This window comes from Vulpes lagopus, chromosome 1 (genome assembly GCF_018345385.1).
Source record: "Vulpes lagopus strain Blue_001 chromosome 1, ASM1834538v1, whole genome shotgun sequence".
NCBI lineage: Eukaryota > Metazoa > Chordata > Mammalia > Carnivora > Canidae > Vulpes > Vulpes lagopus.
The window spans coordinates 165,809,109-165,829,133 of record NC_054824.1 but is presented as its reverse complement, the minus strand read 5'-3'; the positions used below and the strand labels follow the sequence as shown (position 1 = coordinate 165,829,133).

At 39.3% G+C, this 20,025-nt stretch overlaps 1 protein-coding gene across 7 annotated transcripts in view; it reads right to left on the bottom strand.

Moving 5' to 3' along the window:
* TDRD5 (tudor domain containing 5) overlaps positions 1–20,025 on the bottom strand; it is a 91,619-nt gene extending 71,594 nt beyond the window's left edge. For 4 of the 7 annotated variants that reach the window (XM_041747784.1, XM_041747946.1, XM_041748037.1 and 1 more), the window contains exons 1-4: positions 19,931–20,024; positions 19,173–19,410; positions 18,008–18,415; positions 15,283–15,479 (exon numbers count right to left, since the gene is read on the bottom strand). In XM_041747784.1, coding sequence (XP_041603718.1) covers positions 15,283–15,479; positions 18,008–18,415; positions 19,173–19,404 — 837 coding nt within the window. In that variant the 5' untranslated portion in view covers positions 19,405–19,410; positions 19,931–20,024. Of the gene's footprint in view, positions 1–15,282; positions 15,480–18,007; positions 18,416–19,172; positions 19,411–19,930 lie in introns of all 7 variants that reach the window. The other 3 variants (XM_041747697.1, XM_041747865.1, XM_041747616.1) reach the window with 2 other exon arrangements.

The following is a 20,025-nucleotide window of genomic DNA, read 5'->3' as shown; positions in this document are numbered from 1 at the left end:
TTCACACTACAAGGGCAGAGTCCAGTATTTACAACAGAGACCATGTGGACCTCAAGTCTCAAATATTTACCATGTGACCCTTTAGAGAAAACACTTACCAGGCCTGGGCTTAAGATGCCACAATGATGGGCTCTTTAGCTAGGAACAGAATGCTTCTCAAGAAGAAAAAAAAATATTTTTTGCCTCAGGCTAGATCACTAAATTAAGCTGACTTTAATCTGAATGGGGTAGGAGAGATTTCTTAAAGTCCAGCTAATCTTGGGGATATCTATAATTGGAGGGCAGAAGTTCTAATGAGGGGGAAGGACAGTACGAGAGGATAGTAATCAGTGATTGACATAAGGAAATAATCAAGAGGGGACCCTGACTTCAATAATTCTTCAGTCTCAGATACCTGCACATCAAACACAAAGAATGGATAATAAATCAAGGGAATAAAACATATTATAGGGGCATAAATAGAGATGGAAAGTGATGGATTAAAAAATACCATACTCAGAGAAAAGTCAGAGAAGAGGTTTGAATCAAAAGATTCACTCCTCAAAAAAATGGACAAAAATAAATTGGCAATTGATAAATAGTAATATTAAGCAATAAAAACATCAAGCTTAACTCTAATAAATAGACATTACTCAAAAATAGTTACATGCCTAGCAAATTGGAAAATTATTTTTATAATAATGCCCATTTATTCATTCAACAAAAATATTCTGAACACGTACTATTGTGCTTCACAATGGATATACAGTGGTAAGTAAACCAGATATGGTCACTGCCCTGGAACTTGGTAGTCTAATGTGGGAAGACAGATATAATAATGATAAATATATAATTTCAATTATGAAAAATAATAATAATTGCAATTATGATAAATGCCATGAAAAGACCCACAGAGAGTCATGAAAGGAAATATGCCTGAAGGCATCAGGAAAGCAATGGGAGATCTAACAGACTGGGTTGGTAGGAAGGAGAGGTCATCTATACTGTGTATTACCAAAGGTACAAGGAAAGAAGCACACTCTATACACACCTTATCTGAGTGTTAACTGAAACAACTTTCACGGAGGACAACCTAACTACATAAAAGCACATTCTTTTTGATGCAGTGATTGTTGCTCTAGAAATTTATCCTGTGAAGTAATGGAAATATATGCAAACTTGAGCAAGATTTTTATCACAACGTTATTTTTAATAAACCCCAGAAACAGTCTTAATGCCTAACTAAAGTTACAAGTTAAATTATATTGCACCCTACTGCCATTAAAAGTTATGTTATGGAGCACACCTAGGTGGCTTAGTGGTTGAGCGTCTGCCTTTGGCTCAGGGCATGATTCCAGGTGCTGGGATCGAGTCCCACGTCAGGCTCCACACAGGGAGCCCGCTCTCCCTCTGCCTATATCTCTGCTTCTCTCCATGTCTCTCATGAATAAATAAAATCTTTTAAAAAAATAATGTTGCATTACAATATTTAATAATGTGGGATGTTCACGATTTATATTTGTGACTTAAAAAAAAAACAGGTCACAAACCTGGACCAGAATGATTTTATTTTTATTTAAAAAAGGGCCTGGGTTGCACAGTGGGTTAAGCGTCTGCCTTTGGCTCAGGTCATGATCCCACAGTCCTGAGATCAAGCCCCACATTGGGCTCCCTCTCCCTCTGTCTATTGCTCCCCCTGCTTGTACAGTCTCTGTTAAATAAAGTTTTTTTTTTTAAAAGTCACTTAGAATAATACTTGCCAGCTCCATTCATGTCATTGCAAATGGCAAGATTTCATTCTTTTTTATGGTTGAGTAATATTACATAGTATATATGTATACCACATCTTCTTTATCCATTCATCAGTTGATGGACACTTGGGCTGTTTCCATAATTTGGCTATTGTATTAATGCTGCTATGAACATCAGGATGCATATATCCCTTTCAAAATAAGTCAGTCAGAAAGACAAATACCATATGATTTTACTCATATGTGGAATTTAAGAAACAAAACAAATGAGCAAAGGGTGGGGGAAGAGGCAAACCAAGAAACAGACTCTTAACTATACAGAACTGATAGTTACCAGAGGGGAGGGGGGCAGGGGGATGGGTGAAATAGGTGATGAAGAATAAGGCAGGCACTTGTGATGAGCACTGAGTGTTCATCACTCAGTGGCATCACTATATTGTACACCCAAAACTAATATTACACTGTATGTTAGCTAGCTGGAATTTAAATAAAAGACTTAAAGAAGAAAAAAAGTCAACTTTTTTGGCTGATAAAACTATAGATGATTTTTATTTTCTTCTGTGCTTTCCTGTATTTCAAATCTTCCACAATCTTTATTACTTTTGTAATAAAGTTTCAAAAAACAGACACCTGGGTGATATTTATAAACATGAAAGGGTGGAAGCTTTTTGGAAAGAAGATGCATGAAGCTAAAAGCAGAAAGGAACAGAAGTGACATCTTAGAGGAAAATACTAAAGACCTTTGGCCATACGGTAAAACAAATACATTTCTGATAAAGATCACAAAACTGGCACAGACATGCACAGAAGCCAAGTTTTCAACTGCTTAAATATTTGATAGGTACCTCATCTGACAAAAAGCCAGCCAGTACAGAATGTGACTTGCCATACTAAAAATTTCATCAAAACTCACAAGAAAACCGGTAAGGAACAGCCTCTTATCATACGATCCGGCCATTATGCCCCTTGGTATTTACTCTAAGGAGCTGAAAACTTATGTCCACACAAAAACCTATACATGGATGTTTATAGAAGCTTTATTCACAACTGCCAAAATCTGGATGCAACCAAGATTTCCTTCAGTAAGTAACTCAGTAAAATTATAAGGAATGAAATCAGATTGTGTTCTCTCAACACAATGGGATTAAATTAGAATTCAATAGCATTTCTGAAAAATCCTCAAATGCTTGGATATTAAACAACACACTTCCAAGTAATCCTCCAGGACAGAAAAAAAACACACAGGAAGTTACAAAAGATTTTAGACTGAATGAAAATGAGAATGTAAAATATCAAAATTTGTGAGATGCAGCTAAGGCAGCACTTAGAAGAAATTTACAGCCTTAAATTTTTACATTAGAAAAGAAAAACCAAAATCAATGGCCAAGAGCAAGAATAGAAAATTAACCAAGTAGAAAGAAGTATCTAATAAAGCACAGAAATAAATGAAATAGGAAACATAAATACCAATAAAGCCAAAAGCTGATTCTTTGACAAGTAACTGGATAAATTTTTAACTAACAGAAATTCTTTCCAAAAAAAAGAAAAACTTCCAAACTCATTTCAAGAGGCCTGTATTACCGTGATTCCAAAACCAGATAAAAGATTACAAGAAAATTGAATATGTTCTAAAAACAAACACAAAAATCCTAAACAAGATATTAGCAAATTAAATCCACAATATGTAAAACATAATACATGGTGACTAAGTGAGGTTCACCTAGCATTATAAAATGGGCTTAATATTTTAAAAGTCAATGTAATTTATGATATAAATAGATTAGAAAAGAAAATCCCTATAGAATTCTGACACCAATTACAATACGTATGTGGGTTTTATCCCATACTCAAGCAATTCTCCAACATCAGCTGGGTATCCTGTACTTCCAAGTCTGACTCCATTTACCTGGCAATACATCAGATTCCACATATCAAGGGCCAAGTCCATATATGAAGGGCTCCCATCGTAATTCCAAGTCCAGGTTGTTACCTGTGCTTCTGATCAAGTTACTATAAATCAGAGGTTCCCATTGTCCCCTCCTTGGGTTCAAATGATTTGCTAGAGAAGCTCATAGAACTCAGAAACATTTTGCTTAGGAGATTACTGATTGATTATAAAACAATAGAACTCTACACCCACAAAAATGAACTCAAAATGGATTAAAATTTGAACATAAGACCTAAAACCATAAAACCCCTAAAAGAAAACATAGATGGTAGGTTCCTTCACATCATTTTGGCAGTGATTTTTTGGATTTGACACCAAAAGAAAAGGTATCAGAAACAAAAATAAACAACTGGAATTACATCAAACTAAAAAGCTTCTGCACAGCAAAGGAGACCATCAAAAAGTAACCTACTTAATAAGAGAAAAAAAAACTACAAATCAAAAAGGTATCTGTACCCCCCATGTTCACCGCAGCATTATTTATAATAGCCACAAAATGGAGACAACCTAAGCATCCATCAATGGATAAGTAGCAAAATAATATGGTACAAACACACATACATACACTTACACATACATACACACACAGAATATTATTCATCCATAAAAAAAGGAAAGAAATCTTGCCATTTGTGACAACAGGGATGGACCCTTCGGGCATTATGCTAATGGAAATAAGTCCGAGAAAGACAACCACTGTATGATCTCTTATATGTAGAATCTAAAAAAACAAACAACAATAACAAAAACTTGAGCTCAGAGATATAAGAACAGATGGGTGGTGTCTGGAGGCAGGAGTTTGGGAGTGAGTGAAATATGTGGAGAGGATCAAAAGATACAAAATTCCAGTTATAAAAATCCTGGGGGCAGGGGGGCTCCTGGGGGGCTCAGTCACTGAGCAGGGAGCCTTTAGCTCAGGTGATGATCCCAGGGTCCTGGGATCAAGCCCAACGTTCGGCTCCTTGTTCACCAGAGAGCCTGTTTCTCCCTTCCTTCTCCCTCTCCCTATAGCTCCCCTTGCTTATGCTAATAAATCTTTTATACCTTAAAAAAAAAGTCCTGAGAATACAATGTACAGCATGGCAACTATATTTAATACTGTATATATTAATATATGATTTTATATAATATATATTATATAATTATAAGTTATATAAGGGTTAATATAGTATTAATACTGTATTGTAAAACTGAAAATTGCTAAGAGTAAATCTTAAAAGTTCTCATCACAAGAAAAAAAAATTTTAACTGTGTAGTGATGGATGTTAAGCAGACCTATGATCATTTCACATTATATACATATTGAAGCATCATGTTAAATATCTGAAATTTTAAAAAAATAAAAAATATCTGAAATTAATGTTAATTATATCTCAATTTTTTAAGAAATCAATAAAAAAATTTTTAAAAAAGATATAACTCAGAAACAGTCAGATGAAGGAGATGTATACAGTCATGTATGTGGGAAAAGGCACAGGGCTCCACACCCTCAATAGGGATGCCTCTCTACCCGCCCACCCCCTCCAAATCTCTACTGGTCACTGGCCTAGAAGCTCTTCAAATCCAACACTTTTGGGTTTTTATGGAGGTTTTGCTCCAAAAGCACAACAGACTGACTCACTGGCCCCGGTGAATGAATTCAATATCCAGCCCCTTTCCTCTCCCAGGAGGTTGAGAGTAGGACTGAAAAGTTCTAACCCTCTAATCACATGGTTGGCTCTGACTGGCAACTGGCCCCCATCCTTAGGTACTTTCCAAAAATCACTTCATTAACAATAAAAGACACCTTTGTAGCTCTCATCACTTTAAAAATTCCAAGCATTTTAGGAGCTTTGTGCCAAAAAAGAGAAAGAGAACATATTTTTTATATAGTAAATCACAATATCAATATCACATCCTATAATCATCTTAAAGGATGGAGAATATTTCCACATACATCCATTGAAAAAATTCTCAAACAGAGGAACAGAAGGGAATTTCCTCAACCTGGTTTCTGGCATTTATGAAAATGGTACAGCTAAAATCATAGTTAATGATGAAAGACTGAATGTCTTCCATTATAATCAGGAACAAGGCAAGAATTCCCACTCTCACCACTTCTATGCATTATTATACTAGAGAGCCTGCCTTTCTAAGAAGGAAAAAAAAAAGCATATAGATTGAAAAGGAAGTAAAATTGTCTACTCCTAGACGGTATGATGGTCTATGCAGAAAATCCCTCCCCTCCAAAAAAAAAAAAAAAGAAAAGAAAAGCAGATCCCAATTCTGGGGTACCTGGGTGGCTCAGGTGGTTAAGCATCTGACTCTTGATTTTCTGGCTCAGGTCATGATCTCAGGGTTCTGGGATCAACCCCCTCCCCCAATCACATCAGGCTCCACGTTCAGCCTGAAGATTTCTCTCCCCTCTCTATGCCCCTCCCCACCACCGTTCTCTCTCTCACACACTCTCCTCTAATAAATAATCTTTTTTAAAAAAAAATCCCAACTCCACAAAATAGCTACTAGGATGATTTGAACTACAGAAACGAATTTATCAAGTACCTTGATTCAAGGTTACAAGATACAATGTCAATCTACAAAAAAAAATCCAATTGATTTTCTATATACTAGCAACATTAGCTAGAAAATAAAATACCCATATGAAAAATGTGGGGATAAAGTTTAACAAAAGATATGCAGGCCTTGGGTATTTAAACTATAAAAGAGTACTGAAACATTAAAGACGTAACTGGAGGGATCCCTGGGTGGCGCAGCGGTTTGGCGCCTGCCTTTGGCCCAGGGCGCGATCCTGGAGACCCGGGATCGAATCCCACATCGGGTTCCCGGTGCTTGGAGCCTGCTTCTCCCTCTGCCTGTGTCTCTGCCTCTCTCTCTCTCTGTGTGACTATCATAAATAAAAATTTTAAAAAAAATTTAAAAAAAAAGAAAAAAAAAGACGTAACTAGAGAAATATACTATGCTCACGGATCAGCAGGTTCAATATTGCTAAGATAACAACAATTCTCTCCAAATTTATCTATAGGTCCAATGTAATTCTAATGAAAATCACAAGAGGCATATTTATTTTTGGTAGAAATTAACAAGCTGATTGAAATCAAATTAAATTTACATGAAAATGCAAAGAACCTAGAATAGTCAAAGCAATCTGAAAAAGAGCAAAGTTGTAAGACTTAATTATATAATTTTAAGATGTTATAAAGCTAGAGTAATCAAGATAGTGTGGTACTGCCAAAAGCACATGTAAATCAGTGGACCAGAAACAGAAAGTCCTGAAACCTACACATATGAGAGGTCAATAGATTTGAAAGAGGTGCCAAAGTAATAAGGTAGTTCAGCAAGGAAAACAGTGTTTTTCAAAAAAGAGTGCTAGAGGCATTAGCTATCCATTGCAGAAAAACTTTGATCCATATTGGTACCTTATATAAAAATTAACTTGAAATGAATAGACCTAAAAATTAAAATCATAAAACTGCTAGAAGAAAACACAGAACATTTTTGTGACCTTATATTCAACAAAGATTACATAGGCAAGAATCAAAAGAAAAATATAAATAAATTAGATTTCATCAAAATTAATGGCTTCTGCTTCACACAAGACAGAACTAAGGAAATGAGGTAAGTACAGACCAGGAGAAAGCATTTGCAAAACATGTCTCTGGTAAAGGACTTGTACCTATTCATATATAATTCTTCCATATCAACACAAATCTCAATTTTTAAGAATGAGCAAAGGATATAAAGAGACACTTTAATGAAGATTAACAAATGGCAAATATGCATATGAAAAGATGCCCAACATTATTCATCATTAGAGAAATTCCAATTAAAATCATAATGAAATACCACTACAAACCCAAATGATTAGTATTTTTTAAATTGACAATATTACATGTTAACAAAGATGCAGCTAAAACTCTCATATGTAGCTCATGAGGATGTAAAACCATACAGCCATTTTAGAAGCCAGTTTGGCAATTTCTTATAAAGGCAAACATACACTTACTGAATGACCCAACAATCCTACTTCTAGGTGTTTACCCAAGAGAAATGAACTCTACAGTCATACAAAGTGTATGCAAATGTTCACAGTAGCTTTATTTACATAAATATCCCAAACAGGAAATAACCCAAATATCATGTAAGGGGAACAGATAACAAATTGAGGTATAGCAATACCATGGAATGACACGCAAAGTAACTACTGATGCTTTCTGATGAATCTCAAAAGCATTGTGCTAAGTTAAAGAAGCTAGACACAAAGGCTATATGCTATTTAATTCTATTTAGATGAAACTCTTAAAAAGTCAAACTTACAAAAAGCAGTGGTTTTTAGGTCTGTGGCTATAGCTGGGAAGAGACTGACTACAAAGCAGCATAATGGAACTTTTTGAGAATGATGCAAATGGTCAGCATCTTGATTTTGATGGTGATTTCCTAACTGGCTACACTGTGATAACTCAAACTATACATTTTAAATGGATAAATTTTACTGTACATAAATTGTTACCAAAGCTAATTTTTTTGGTTCTAGAGGAAAGGCACTTTTATGTCTTGAATTTAATTTCCATGTGCTTATGCCAAGCTCTACTTAAATTGTCATCTTGCATGGATTGAGGAGGAAAATGGTAGAGGAGTAAGGGACCCTACTTTCATCTGGTCCCTGGAATTTTCAGCTAGGTAGCTATCAAATCATACTGAACACCTGTGAACTCAACCGGAGATCTAAGAAAAGAATTGCTGCAATTATACAAAGAGAAAAGTGGCCACTTTTTGCAAAGTAGAAAGTGCAGAGAAGAGAATCTGAGGCGATATATTAGAAGATAAGCCCTGGGAGGGAAGAGTTGGCTACCAGAAAGTGATACAGCAGCAGAGCGCAAAATGGAACTCTTAGAAATCTGCTCTGGTGGGGAACGTTCCTGCCTGAAAGGTGCTCAGAGGGCAAAATCCTAGGTGAGACAGTGTGGTCTCAGGATGCCCGGGGTCAGAGAAAGAACACAGGTGCCTGCCTGTAGCAGAGTTCCCAACTCCGTGAGCAGGGGCCCAGCAAGAGGCAGAACCGTGGGGAGACCCCCTCCTTGCCCTGGGAGGAGCAGTGGAGATGCATGCTGCAGGAAGTCTATAAAGTTTGGAGATTGGAAACAGGGCCACATGCCTGAGATAAAAATGCTCAGTCACAGGCAGAGTGAACACAGAGTACAGACAGAAACCACGGAGACAAGAGTAACTGATCACTTTTCCTGAGAGCGCACTGAAGAGTGGGGGCACAAACTTTCATCTCCAGGGCTAGAGATGGGGGTCCATTTTCATTTCTACCCTACCCCAAGTGGTACAGAAAGCCTTCAGGGAACAAATGCCACATAGAGCAACCTGAGGCAGCATACACTGAGCCCTGCCCCACCCCACCCCCCTGGGGGCAAGGGCGGTACAATCCTGACCTGGCCAAAGATACCTGAGAATCAGTACAACAGGCCCTTCCCCCAGAAGACCAGCAGGAACATCTGGCTAATACCAAGTTTACTGGTCACACACAACTGCAAAACTCCAGTGCTAGAGTAAAACATTATATAGAATTCAGGGGGTTTTATTTTCATGATCTTTGTTCTCTCATTCATCTCTTCTTCTCCAGACAGAATGACAAGATGGAAAAACTCATCCCAGAAAAGAGAACAAGAGGCAGTACTAACTGCCAGGGACTTAATCAGTATGGCTATAACTAAGATGTCCGTCTAGAATTTTTATTTTTTTTTATTTTTTTTTAAAGATTTTATTTATTTATTCATGATAGTCACACACACAGAGGGAGAGAGAGAGACAGAGACACAGGCAGAGGGAAAAGCAGGCTCCATGCAGGGAGTCCGACGTGGGATTCGATCCCGGGTCTCCAGGATCATGCCCTGGGCCAAAGGCAGGCGCCAAACCACTGCGCCACCCAGGGATCCCTAGAATTTTTAATAATGATTATAAAGATACTAGCTGGGTTTGAAAAAAGCATAGGAGACATTAGAGAATCTCTTTCTGGAGAAATACAAGAACTAAACTCTAAGCAGGTCGAAATCAAAAAAGGTTTTACTGAGATGCAATCAAAATGGAGGCTCTAGGAACGCCTGGGTGGCTCAGCGGTTGAGTGTCTGCCTGCCTTTGGCTCAGGCTGTGATCCTGGGGTCCTGGGATAGAGTCCCACAGGGGATTCCCTGTGGGAAGCCTGCTTCTCCCTCTGCCTATGTCTCTGCCTCTCTGTGTCTCTCATGAAAAATAAAATCTTAAAAAAAAAAAAAAAAGGCTCTAACTGCTAGGATAAACAAAGAAGAATGAATCAGTGATATACAAGATATGACAGAGAACCATGAAACTGAGAAAAAGAGATAAACTATTAGATCATGAGGGGAGAATTCAAGAGATAAGTGATACCATAAAGTGAAACAATATTAGAATAATTAGGGTCCCAGAGAAAGAGGAAAGAAAGGGGTAGGGAGCATAAGGTGTATAAGAGCAAATTACAGCAGAGAACTTCCCAAATCTGAAGAAGGAAATAGCCATTGAAGTCCAGGAAGCACAGAGAACCCCCCTCAAAAAATCAATAAAAATAGGTTAACACCTCAACGTAATAGTGAAGCTTACAAATTTCAGAGACAAAAAAAAAAAAAAAAAAAAAAAAAAAAATTTCAGAGACAAAGAGGAAATCCTTAAAGCAGCTTGGGGGGCAAGAGGTCCTTAACCTACAAAGGAAGAAACAGATGGCTGGCAGCAGGCCTATTCAGAGAGACCTGGCAGGCCAGAAAGGACTGGCATGATACATTCAGGGTTCTAAATGAGAAAAATATGCAACCAAGAAAACTTTATCCAGTAAGGTTATCATTCTGAGTAGGAGGAGAGATAGAGAGCTTTCAGGACAATCAGAAACTAAAAGAATTTGTGATCACTAAACCAGCCCCTGCAAGAAATATTAAAGAGGATCCTTTAAGTGAAAAGAGCCCAAAAGCAATATGGACCAGAAAGCAACAAAAACAATAAACAGAAACAGTGACTTTACAGGTAATACAATGGTACTAAATTCATATCTTTCAATAGTTACTCTGAATGTAAATGAGCTAAATGTTCCAATCGAAAGACACAGGGTATCAGATAAAAAAGCAAGATCCACTGATCTGCTCTGTCTCTAAGAGACTCATTTTAGATCTAAAGATAGGACCAGACTGAAAGTGAAGGGGTAGAGAACCATTTATCATGCTAATGGACATCAAAAGAAATCTGGAAGAAATGGATGGATTCCTAGAAACTTACAAAATACTAGAACTAAAACAGAAAGAAATAAAAAACCTGACAGACCCATAACCAGCAAGGAAATTGAAGCAGTAATCAAAATCTCCCAACAAACAAGAGTGCAGGGCCCAATGTCCTCCCGGGGGAATTCTATCAAACATTTAAAGAATTAATATCTATTCTTTTAAAGCTGTTTCAAAAAATAGAAACAGCTGCATGAGGCCAGCATACCTTGATCCCAAAACTGGACAAAGATCTCACCAAAATGGAGAATTACAGACCAATATCCCTGATGAACACAGATACAAAATTCTCATCAAGATACTAGCCAATAGGATCCAACAGTACATTAAAAGGATTATTTACCACGACCAAGTGGGATTTATTCCTGGGCTGCAAGGGTGGCTCAACATCTACAAATCATTGTGATATATTAATGAAAGAAAGGACAAGAACCCTATAGCCCTCTCAATAGATGCAGAAAAATGCATTTGACAAAGTATAGCATCCCTTCTTAAAATTCTCCACAGTGTAGGTATAGAGGGAACACACCTCAATATCATAAAAGCCATCTACAAAAACTCCACGGCAAATATTCTCAATGGGGAAAAACAGAGCTTTTACCCTAAGGTCAGGAACAAAACAGGGATGCCCACTCTTACCACTGTTGTTCAACAACAGTGGACTAAAGGTCCTAGCCTCAGCAAACAGTAAAAAGAAATAAAAGGTATCAGAATAGGTAGAGAAGTCCTCAGATTATCACTCTTCACAGAAGACATGATACTTTATGTGGAAAAACCCAAAAGACTCCCCCCAAAACTGCTAGAACTCAGATAGGAATTCAGCAACATGACAGGATTTAAAATTAATGCACAGAAATCAGTTGCATTTCTATACACTAACAATGAGATAGAAGAAGGAGAAATGAAGGGATGCCTGGGTGGTTCAGTCAGCTAAATAAATGTCTACCTTCAGCTCAGGTTATAATCCCAAGGTCCTGGGATCAAGACCACACTGGGCTCCCTGCTCAGTGGGGAACCTGCTTCATCCTCTCCCTTTCCTTCTCCCTCTGCTGCTCTCTCTCTCTAATAATTAAAATCTTTTTTAAAAAGAGAGAGAAATTAAGCAATCAATCCCATTTACAATTGTACCAAAAACCAGAAGATACCTAGGAATAATCCTAACCAAGGAGGTAAAGGATCTGTATTCTGAAAAATACAGAACACTCATGAAAGACATTGAGGAAGACATACACAAAAAAATGGAAAAACATTCCATGTTCATGGACTGGAAGAATATTGTTAAAATGTCTATGCTTCCCAGAGCAATCTACATATTCAATGCAATCCCTATCAAAGTATCATCAACTTTTTTCACAGAGCTGGAACAAACAATCCTAAAATTTCTTTGGAACCAGAAAAGACCCTGAATAGCCAAAGTAATGTTGAAAAAGAAAACCAAAGCTGTGGCATAACAATTCCAGACTTTAAACTCTATTACAAAGCTGTAATTATCAAGACAGTATGGTACTGGCACAAAAACAGACACATAGATCAATGGAACAGAATAGAGAACCCATAAACAGACCCTCAACTCTATCGTCAACTAAACTTCAACAAAGCAGCCAAGAACATCCATAAGAAAAAAAGACAGTCTCTTCAACAAATAGTGTTGGGAAAACTGGACAGCCACATGCAGAAGAATGAAACTGGACCATTTTCTTACACCATACCCAAAAATAAACTCAAAATGGATGCAAGACCTAAATGTGAGACAGGAATGCATTAAAATCATAGGGGAGAACAGGCAGCAACCTCTGTGACCTTGGCTGTAGCAACTTTTTGCTAGACACCTCTCCAAAGACCAGGGAAACAAAGGAAAAAATTAATTACCAGGACCTCATCAAGATAAAAAGCTTTTGCATAACAAAGGAAACAATCCACAAAACAAAAAAAAACCACCAACTGAATAGGAGCAGATATTTACAAATGTTTTATCAGATAAAGGGCTAGTATCCAAAAAGCTATAAAGAATTTATCAAACTCAACACCCAAAGAACAAATAATCCAATCAAGAAATGGGCAGAAGACATGAACAGACATTTCTCCAAAGAAGACATACAAATGGCCAACAGACACATGATAAAATGCTCAACATCACCAGGCATCAGGGAAACACAAATCAAAACTACAATGAGATACCCACCTCACACCAGTCAGATGGGTAAAATTAACAAATCAGGAAATGACAGATGTTGGCAAGGATGCGGAGAAAGGGGAATCCTTTTACACTGTTGGTGGGAACACAAACTGGTAAAGCTACTCCAGAAAACAGTATGGAGGTTCCTCAAAAAGTTAAAAATAAAGGGTGCCTGGATGGCTTAATCAGTTAAGCATCTGCCTTCAGCTCAGGTCATGAGCCAGGGTCCTGGGATCAAGTCCTGCCTCAGGCTCCCTGCTCAGAGAACCTGCTTTTCCCTTTCCTTCTCCCTGCCACTTCCCCTGCTTGTATGCATTCTGTCAAATAAATAAATACAATCTTTAAATAAAAAAAAAAAAAGTTAAAAATAGAGCTACCCTATGACCCAGCAATTACACTTCTAGGTATACAAACGTAGTGATCCGGGATCCCTGGGTGGCGCAGCGGTTTAGCGCCTGCCTTTGGCCCAGGGCGCGATCCTGGAGACCGGGGATCGAATCCCGCGTCAGGCTCCCTGCATGGAGCCTGCTTCTCCCTTGCCTGTGTCTCTGCCTCTCTCTCTCTCTCTCTCTGTGACTATCATGAATAAATAAATAAAATCTTTAAAAAAAAAAAAAAAAAAGTAGTGATCCAAAGGGGCACCCGAACCCCAGTGATGATAGCAGCAATGTCCACAGTAGCCAAACTACAGAAAGAGCCCAGATGTCTATCCACAGATGAATGGATAAAGAAGATGTGGTATATTCTCATCCCCCCCCACACACACACACACACAGGAATATTACTCAGCCATCAAAAAATGAAAGCTTGCCATTTGCAATGATGTGGATGGAACTAGAAGATACTATGAAAAGTAAAATAAGTCAATTGGAAAAAGACAATTATCATATGATTTTACTCATACATGGAATTTGAGAAACAAAACAGCATAGAGGAACATAGAGGAAGGAATGGAAAAATAAAACAAGACATAATCAGGAAGACAAACTATAAGAGACTGAGCCATAGGAAACAAATTGAGGGACGCTGGAGGGGACGGGGTAGGGGAATGGGCATTAAGGAAGGCACTTGATGTAATGAGCACTGTTATATAAGACTGATGAATCACTGAACTCTACCTCTGAAATAATACATGTTATACATGTTAATTGAATTTAAATAAAATATAATTTTTAAAAATGAAAAAAGTTGCTATCTTGCTAATTTAATGAGCTTTTGTTGGTTATATTCTAGTAGCTTTTATTCAAAAATCCTTCATTGTATACATAGTCAAAAAAAAAAAAAAATACCAGCACTGCAGTGCTCAGGGCCAACCATTCAAGTAACGATATTCATGAGTTAAAGTTGCAAATACACTTTTAGGATTTTGGTGAGAAGCTGGAACTAGAGAGAGATTGAGATTCGGGGGTCATCTGCAGAAAGTACAAGTATCCCTCGCTTTTCAAAAGTTCACACTATGCCACTTTGTTTTTATGAAGGATATTGGGTTAGTTCTTGTTTTTGCTAACCCAAAGAATCAAAAGAGGATTTTCACTTTTAGCAAAAAAAAAAAAAAGGCCAAAAGTGAAAGCAGCATCCAGCATTTGTTTTTCTGTGAGTAGTTATAGAGGCAGTGTGTACTCTGAGCAAGAGTGGCACTGCCAACCTCCTCCTGCAAGAACTATATTGAGCATCAAACCTCCATAACTTTCAACTGTGCTTTATCTCCACAATTAGCAAGATGTGTACTTAAGGTATCAGAAAAACCATTAGCAAGATATGTCATAAGGTATCAGAAAAGCCCACCAGAGATTATTTTGAAGGTCTGGGAATGCTCAAAATGTTTTCCATATAAATTAATGGTAATTGCTTTTTTGCTTTGTTTACACCATTTCAACTTCGACAGGTTTCAGAGGAACACTACTTTCAAACAGGAGGGGAAACCTATTGTAGAAATCATATGAATTGATAAAACTGCTCTTTTCTCACTGCCACCTCTTATTAGCTAATAATCCCCAAAACCATAGAAGATGCTGAAGTTAAATCTGAAGTGACTTGAATTTTAAAAGATGAGCTTTTCCATCAGATCTAAGTAATAAAAAAAAAAAAAACACTGAATTTAAACACATTTTTGGTGTATTTATATCCCCAAATCAGATAACTTACCTGGTTTAATTTTTCAGTGTGATTCGGCCTTGAAGTCTCTACTACATTTGACTTAAAAGTCTTTTCTGCATTCAATATTTGCTTTGGTGGTTCCATGTTTGAAGTAGGTTGCGAAAAGCAAGCCTTTGCAACTGGGGAGCCTGTGGAGTATGAGCCTTGTTGTTTCATTCTAAAAGGCTGGGTAAACATTTTACCTCCTTTTGTGAATAAAAAGAAAAGCAGAGAAGAGTTATCACAATTTCTACTTTATTTTCTGGTAGTTATATAAAGAGGCTACTGTGACCTAACTGTCCTCAACTTGGAAATAACTAAGGAAAGTATGCTTATATTTTCATATTGCCAAATAAAATTTACACACAATGGAAAAAAGGAGTCAGCTATAGAAGAAAACCATGAGGCTCATAAGTATGTTATTGAAAAGGTTGGGGCTACCTAAAAACTCCACTTAAGGCCACCTGAGTATAATTAGAGAGAGGCAAGTTTCAATAGGTAAAAACCCAAAAAGCTGTATCCTGCTTAGGAGGCCAAAAAGTCTCTGAATAAGGAGTCTGCTTAAAACTATGCTTCTCAGGGCTCCTGGGTAGCTCAGTCGGTTGATCTCAGGGTCCTGGATTGAGTCCCATGTCAGGCTCACTGCTCAGCAGCGAGTCCACTTGTCCCTCTGTCCCTCCCCTCACTCATGCTCTCACATGCTCTCTCAAATAAATAAAATCTTAAAACTATGTTTCTCAAACCAGACAATCACCTAGTAGTATGGGGGCAGGGAAGGAGGATAAAACAGCTATAAAATAAAGGATTTTCTGGAGTACAGATTTTTTTTCTTCAAGATTTGTAGGGAGGGAATTAGCACTGGAGAGATATACGCTGATGTACAACATGAACAATTTATCATTAGACTTCATTACAGCCTCGTTCTTTACTGTAAGATCAAGCTCACTCACACACAAAATTGTTTCCAATATATCCTGATGACAGGAAGAAGGGTCTCCAGGTGGGAAACATGAGCAATCTGGTCACTAAGAAGGAATATCACTTCCCCCATTCAGTAAGTTGGCAAACTGCTTTCTATAGGTCAACTTCTTGAAAGTTTAACAGCATGATGAGTTTTGTGTCCCTAAGTTTGAGCAACTCAAGAATATTGACTGTATTGATGTCCAGGGCTCAACTCAAAACACTCACTGGTCCCTGCAGTCTTCCCTGACCAGAACATGTAAACACTGTAGGTATCTTCATCAAATTATACTTCCTATATCACAGTTTAAGTACTGGTTTCTACACATAGGACTTTCTCATGGTTTCATCTACATTTATCTAAATTCAGATTTTAGAGAAAAAGCAAAATCAATGAAAAGGCATAGAAATTCCCCCCAAAACAGGCTCAGTGTATAGATTCTGTACTGTCAAGGGTCTAGTAAGGCACTATACAAATGATCACATTGGTCTTTTGGGTCCTTGAGACAGACAGTGATTCAGGAATGAAAGGTACAGCATAGAGGATACAGTCAATGATATGGTAACAACTTCACAGCTACACTGTGGTGAGCACAGCTTAAGTACAAAGTTGTCAAATCACTGTTGCTCACCTGAAACTAAAGTAATGTTGCAGGTCAACTGTACTTCCATAAACATATATATAAAAACCAAAAACAAGAGGGACAATGATTGGGTAAGAAAAGTACTGGATGAGGAGCACCTGGGTGGCTCAGCAGGTTAAGCTCAGGTCATGAGCCTGAAGCTGAGCTCCCTGCTCAGTAGGGAGCCTGCTTCTCCCTCTCCAGCTCCCCTTGCTTGTGCTCTCTCACTTGCTCTCTTTCAAATAAAATCTTTTTTAAAAAATTTTTAAAAAGGGACGCCTGGGTAGCTCAGCAGCTGAGCATCTGCCTTCAGCTCAGGACACGATCCCAGAGTTCCAGAATCGAGTCTCACATCGGGCTCCAGCATGGAGCCTGCTTCTCCTCCCTCTGCCTATGTCTCTCCCTCTGTGTCTTAGACGAATAAATAAATAAATAAAATCTTTAAAAAATAAATTTTAAAAATTAAAAAGAAAAGCACTGGATGAACAGTATTAAGAGCTGAGTATCTAACCGTGGCTGTAATATTTTTCTAGCATGTGACTTTGGAAAAGTCATTTAACTTTCCTGAGCTTTCTTGTCCTTATCTCTAAGATTGGGTTATTCACCCTTCTATGGTGTAGCAATGAGAAACCAAGGTCAAATGCTAATTAAGGTGGTTATCACTACACTATATAAATTATTTCAGTGATCTTTTCAGATACCAAAGATCTGCGTCAGCAAAAATCAGATGGCAAATGCTACTGACTAGTATAATTTTTTAAACTCTTCATTTTCCACATTATATCTTTACACAAACACATAGGACTCATGTTCACTCACAGTGTTTCAGAAAAAGCAGATCTTGTGTTTTTATAATAACAGCTACCGCTTACTATAACCTTATTAAATGCCAGGCACTTTTCAGACGTCATCTCAGTTAATCCTCAACACAGCTACAAGAGGCAAGTATTATTATTCCTATTCTAAAGAGGAAGAAACTAAGCCTTGGACGTTTTAAGTAACCTGTGCAAGATGACTCAGCCAGCAAGCTGGAGAGCCAGGATGCAACTTCAACAAACTCTGGGAGCTTGGGGATTACGTACTTCTACTGCTGCCATGACTGCTCAAAAACTGCTAACCCACAATACAGTAACTAACACTAACATGCTTACCTGCTGGCCATCCTCTCTGCTTTTCCTCTGATATGCTCCTCTTTAGCATCAATAAAGAGCCTGCTCTGGTCTGCTCGACAGAAATGACATCCGAGGCAGCATTAAGCACTTCAAACATAGAGAGGAATCCATACTGCACGTACTGGAATGAACGTCCAAATCGTCTGGCAAATGCCTTCTCAAAATCAGAAAGGAGAACGGGAGATAACGCCAAGAGGTCTTTCAACTCACTCTTCACAACTGCTGGAAGAATGGGGGGCACCCTTCCTCGGTAAGGTACTCGCCGACGGGAGCTGGACCCAGAGCAAACACTGGCCCTTCCCTTCTGCATGGAGTTTCGAACCTTATGGCTGCTCCTCTGTTTTGCCACTAAATTTGCTATTCCTTTGGTGTATTCATCTGGAATGGCTAAGGAGGTGTGAAAAAAGAAATCATATTTAGGTGAAAATTTAACTCCTTCCTTTATCCTTTGCATCTGTGGTTACAGAGACAATTTTTTCACTCTCTTAAGGAGCTGTGTATCTAGGTAGCATGAAAAATGTGAACTCTTGGTTCCTTCATTTCTTGTAGTTTCCATAACCACTGGTTAGCTCCTCTACCAGAGGATGTGGACAAAAAGATAAAGCACAATATTTAGCATCACTGCTGACCGCTGTAATATCTGAATCTCTCAAGATGAACTTCCCTGCAATGTTTTGTGACCCATGAAATTTAAAACAGGAGTTCATGTTTTCCCCATTGTTATGCTTCTCACAATTTAAGACGGTGATAACCTGAAATTGTATGTAAAAGCGTAGTTTTTGTGAATGCATCTTTTTCTGGGGAAAGATTTCTTGATTTTGCTATAGCTTTCACTCTGCCCACAACCTCAAAAGTAACCATGAACCCTCCCCACCCCTCTCAAAATATTAAAATCCTCTCCCTGGGATGCAGAATTGCTAATATGCAGGATAACTGCTACGACAGTTCCTTCCAAGTTTTTAACTCTGGTCAGTAAAGACCAGGGCCATATTAGTTTCAGGTGTACAAAATAATGATCCAACTATTCCATACATCACCCTGTGCTCACCACGAGGGCATCCCTTAATCCCCATCACCTACTTGTTTGCTAGGATGATGCCTTACTGCGTATTTCTTGCTTGAAGACCTTAAATCCTAAGCTTACCTCTCAGTATTATAGTCCCATCCCCACAGGGAGAGACAGTGACAACGTCAGGCATGTCCAACACCAGCTCCATAGTGGACCGATAGCCAAGGATTCGGAGTGGTAAGTGGTTGCCAACCATCAAAAGGTACTCCCTTTCCAGCTGCTGCGGGGTCAACCCGTCTTTGGTGGAAATGAGAAGTGACCTTATTTCTTTTCTCAGGCATTCCTGTATGCGCTCCTGTTCAGACATTGCACCCTACCAGACAGATGCAAGACAGAAACGTTGGTCATGAGAAAAGCAGGCCCATCCAAGCTGTGTGTTGGGGGGGGGGGGGGGGCTAAAAGGATCAACAGCGGCCGACTAGAAGCCACCAAAACGCGACTTCTCATAAAGCGGAAGCAAAATCGTGACAATTCACACTCTGCATCACCAAGCCGCGCTGACGACCCTGCCCGCCCGGCTAGTGGGTTTGGAAGTCCAAGTTCCGGGCCCGGTTTCCGTCGTTCGTGCGCTCGTTCCAGAAGCACGAACCAGGGCTTGCTGCGGGGGTAGCAGCCGACCCCGCCAACCTCGCGGCGACGGCGCCCCCGGACCAGGCCCGGGGCGGCCGCGCCCCCGCCCACGTCCACCAGCCCCTCCAGGCTCGGGCCCGGGGGCCCCGCCGCGCCCCGACCTCTCTCCCCGGGGGCCCGAGCGCCGTGGGGGGCTCTGCCGCCCGCCGCCCCGAGGGCCGTCCACGCCGCGGGCTGGCCGGCGGGTGGAGCGCGGCCCTCACCCGTGTCGCCCCCGGGCGCGGGCGCGGGGCTGCCGTTGGGGCCCGGGATCGAGGCGCTCTCCCGCCCGCCCGGCCGCCGGGACCAGCAGCGCCGC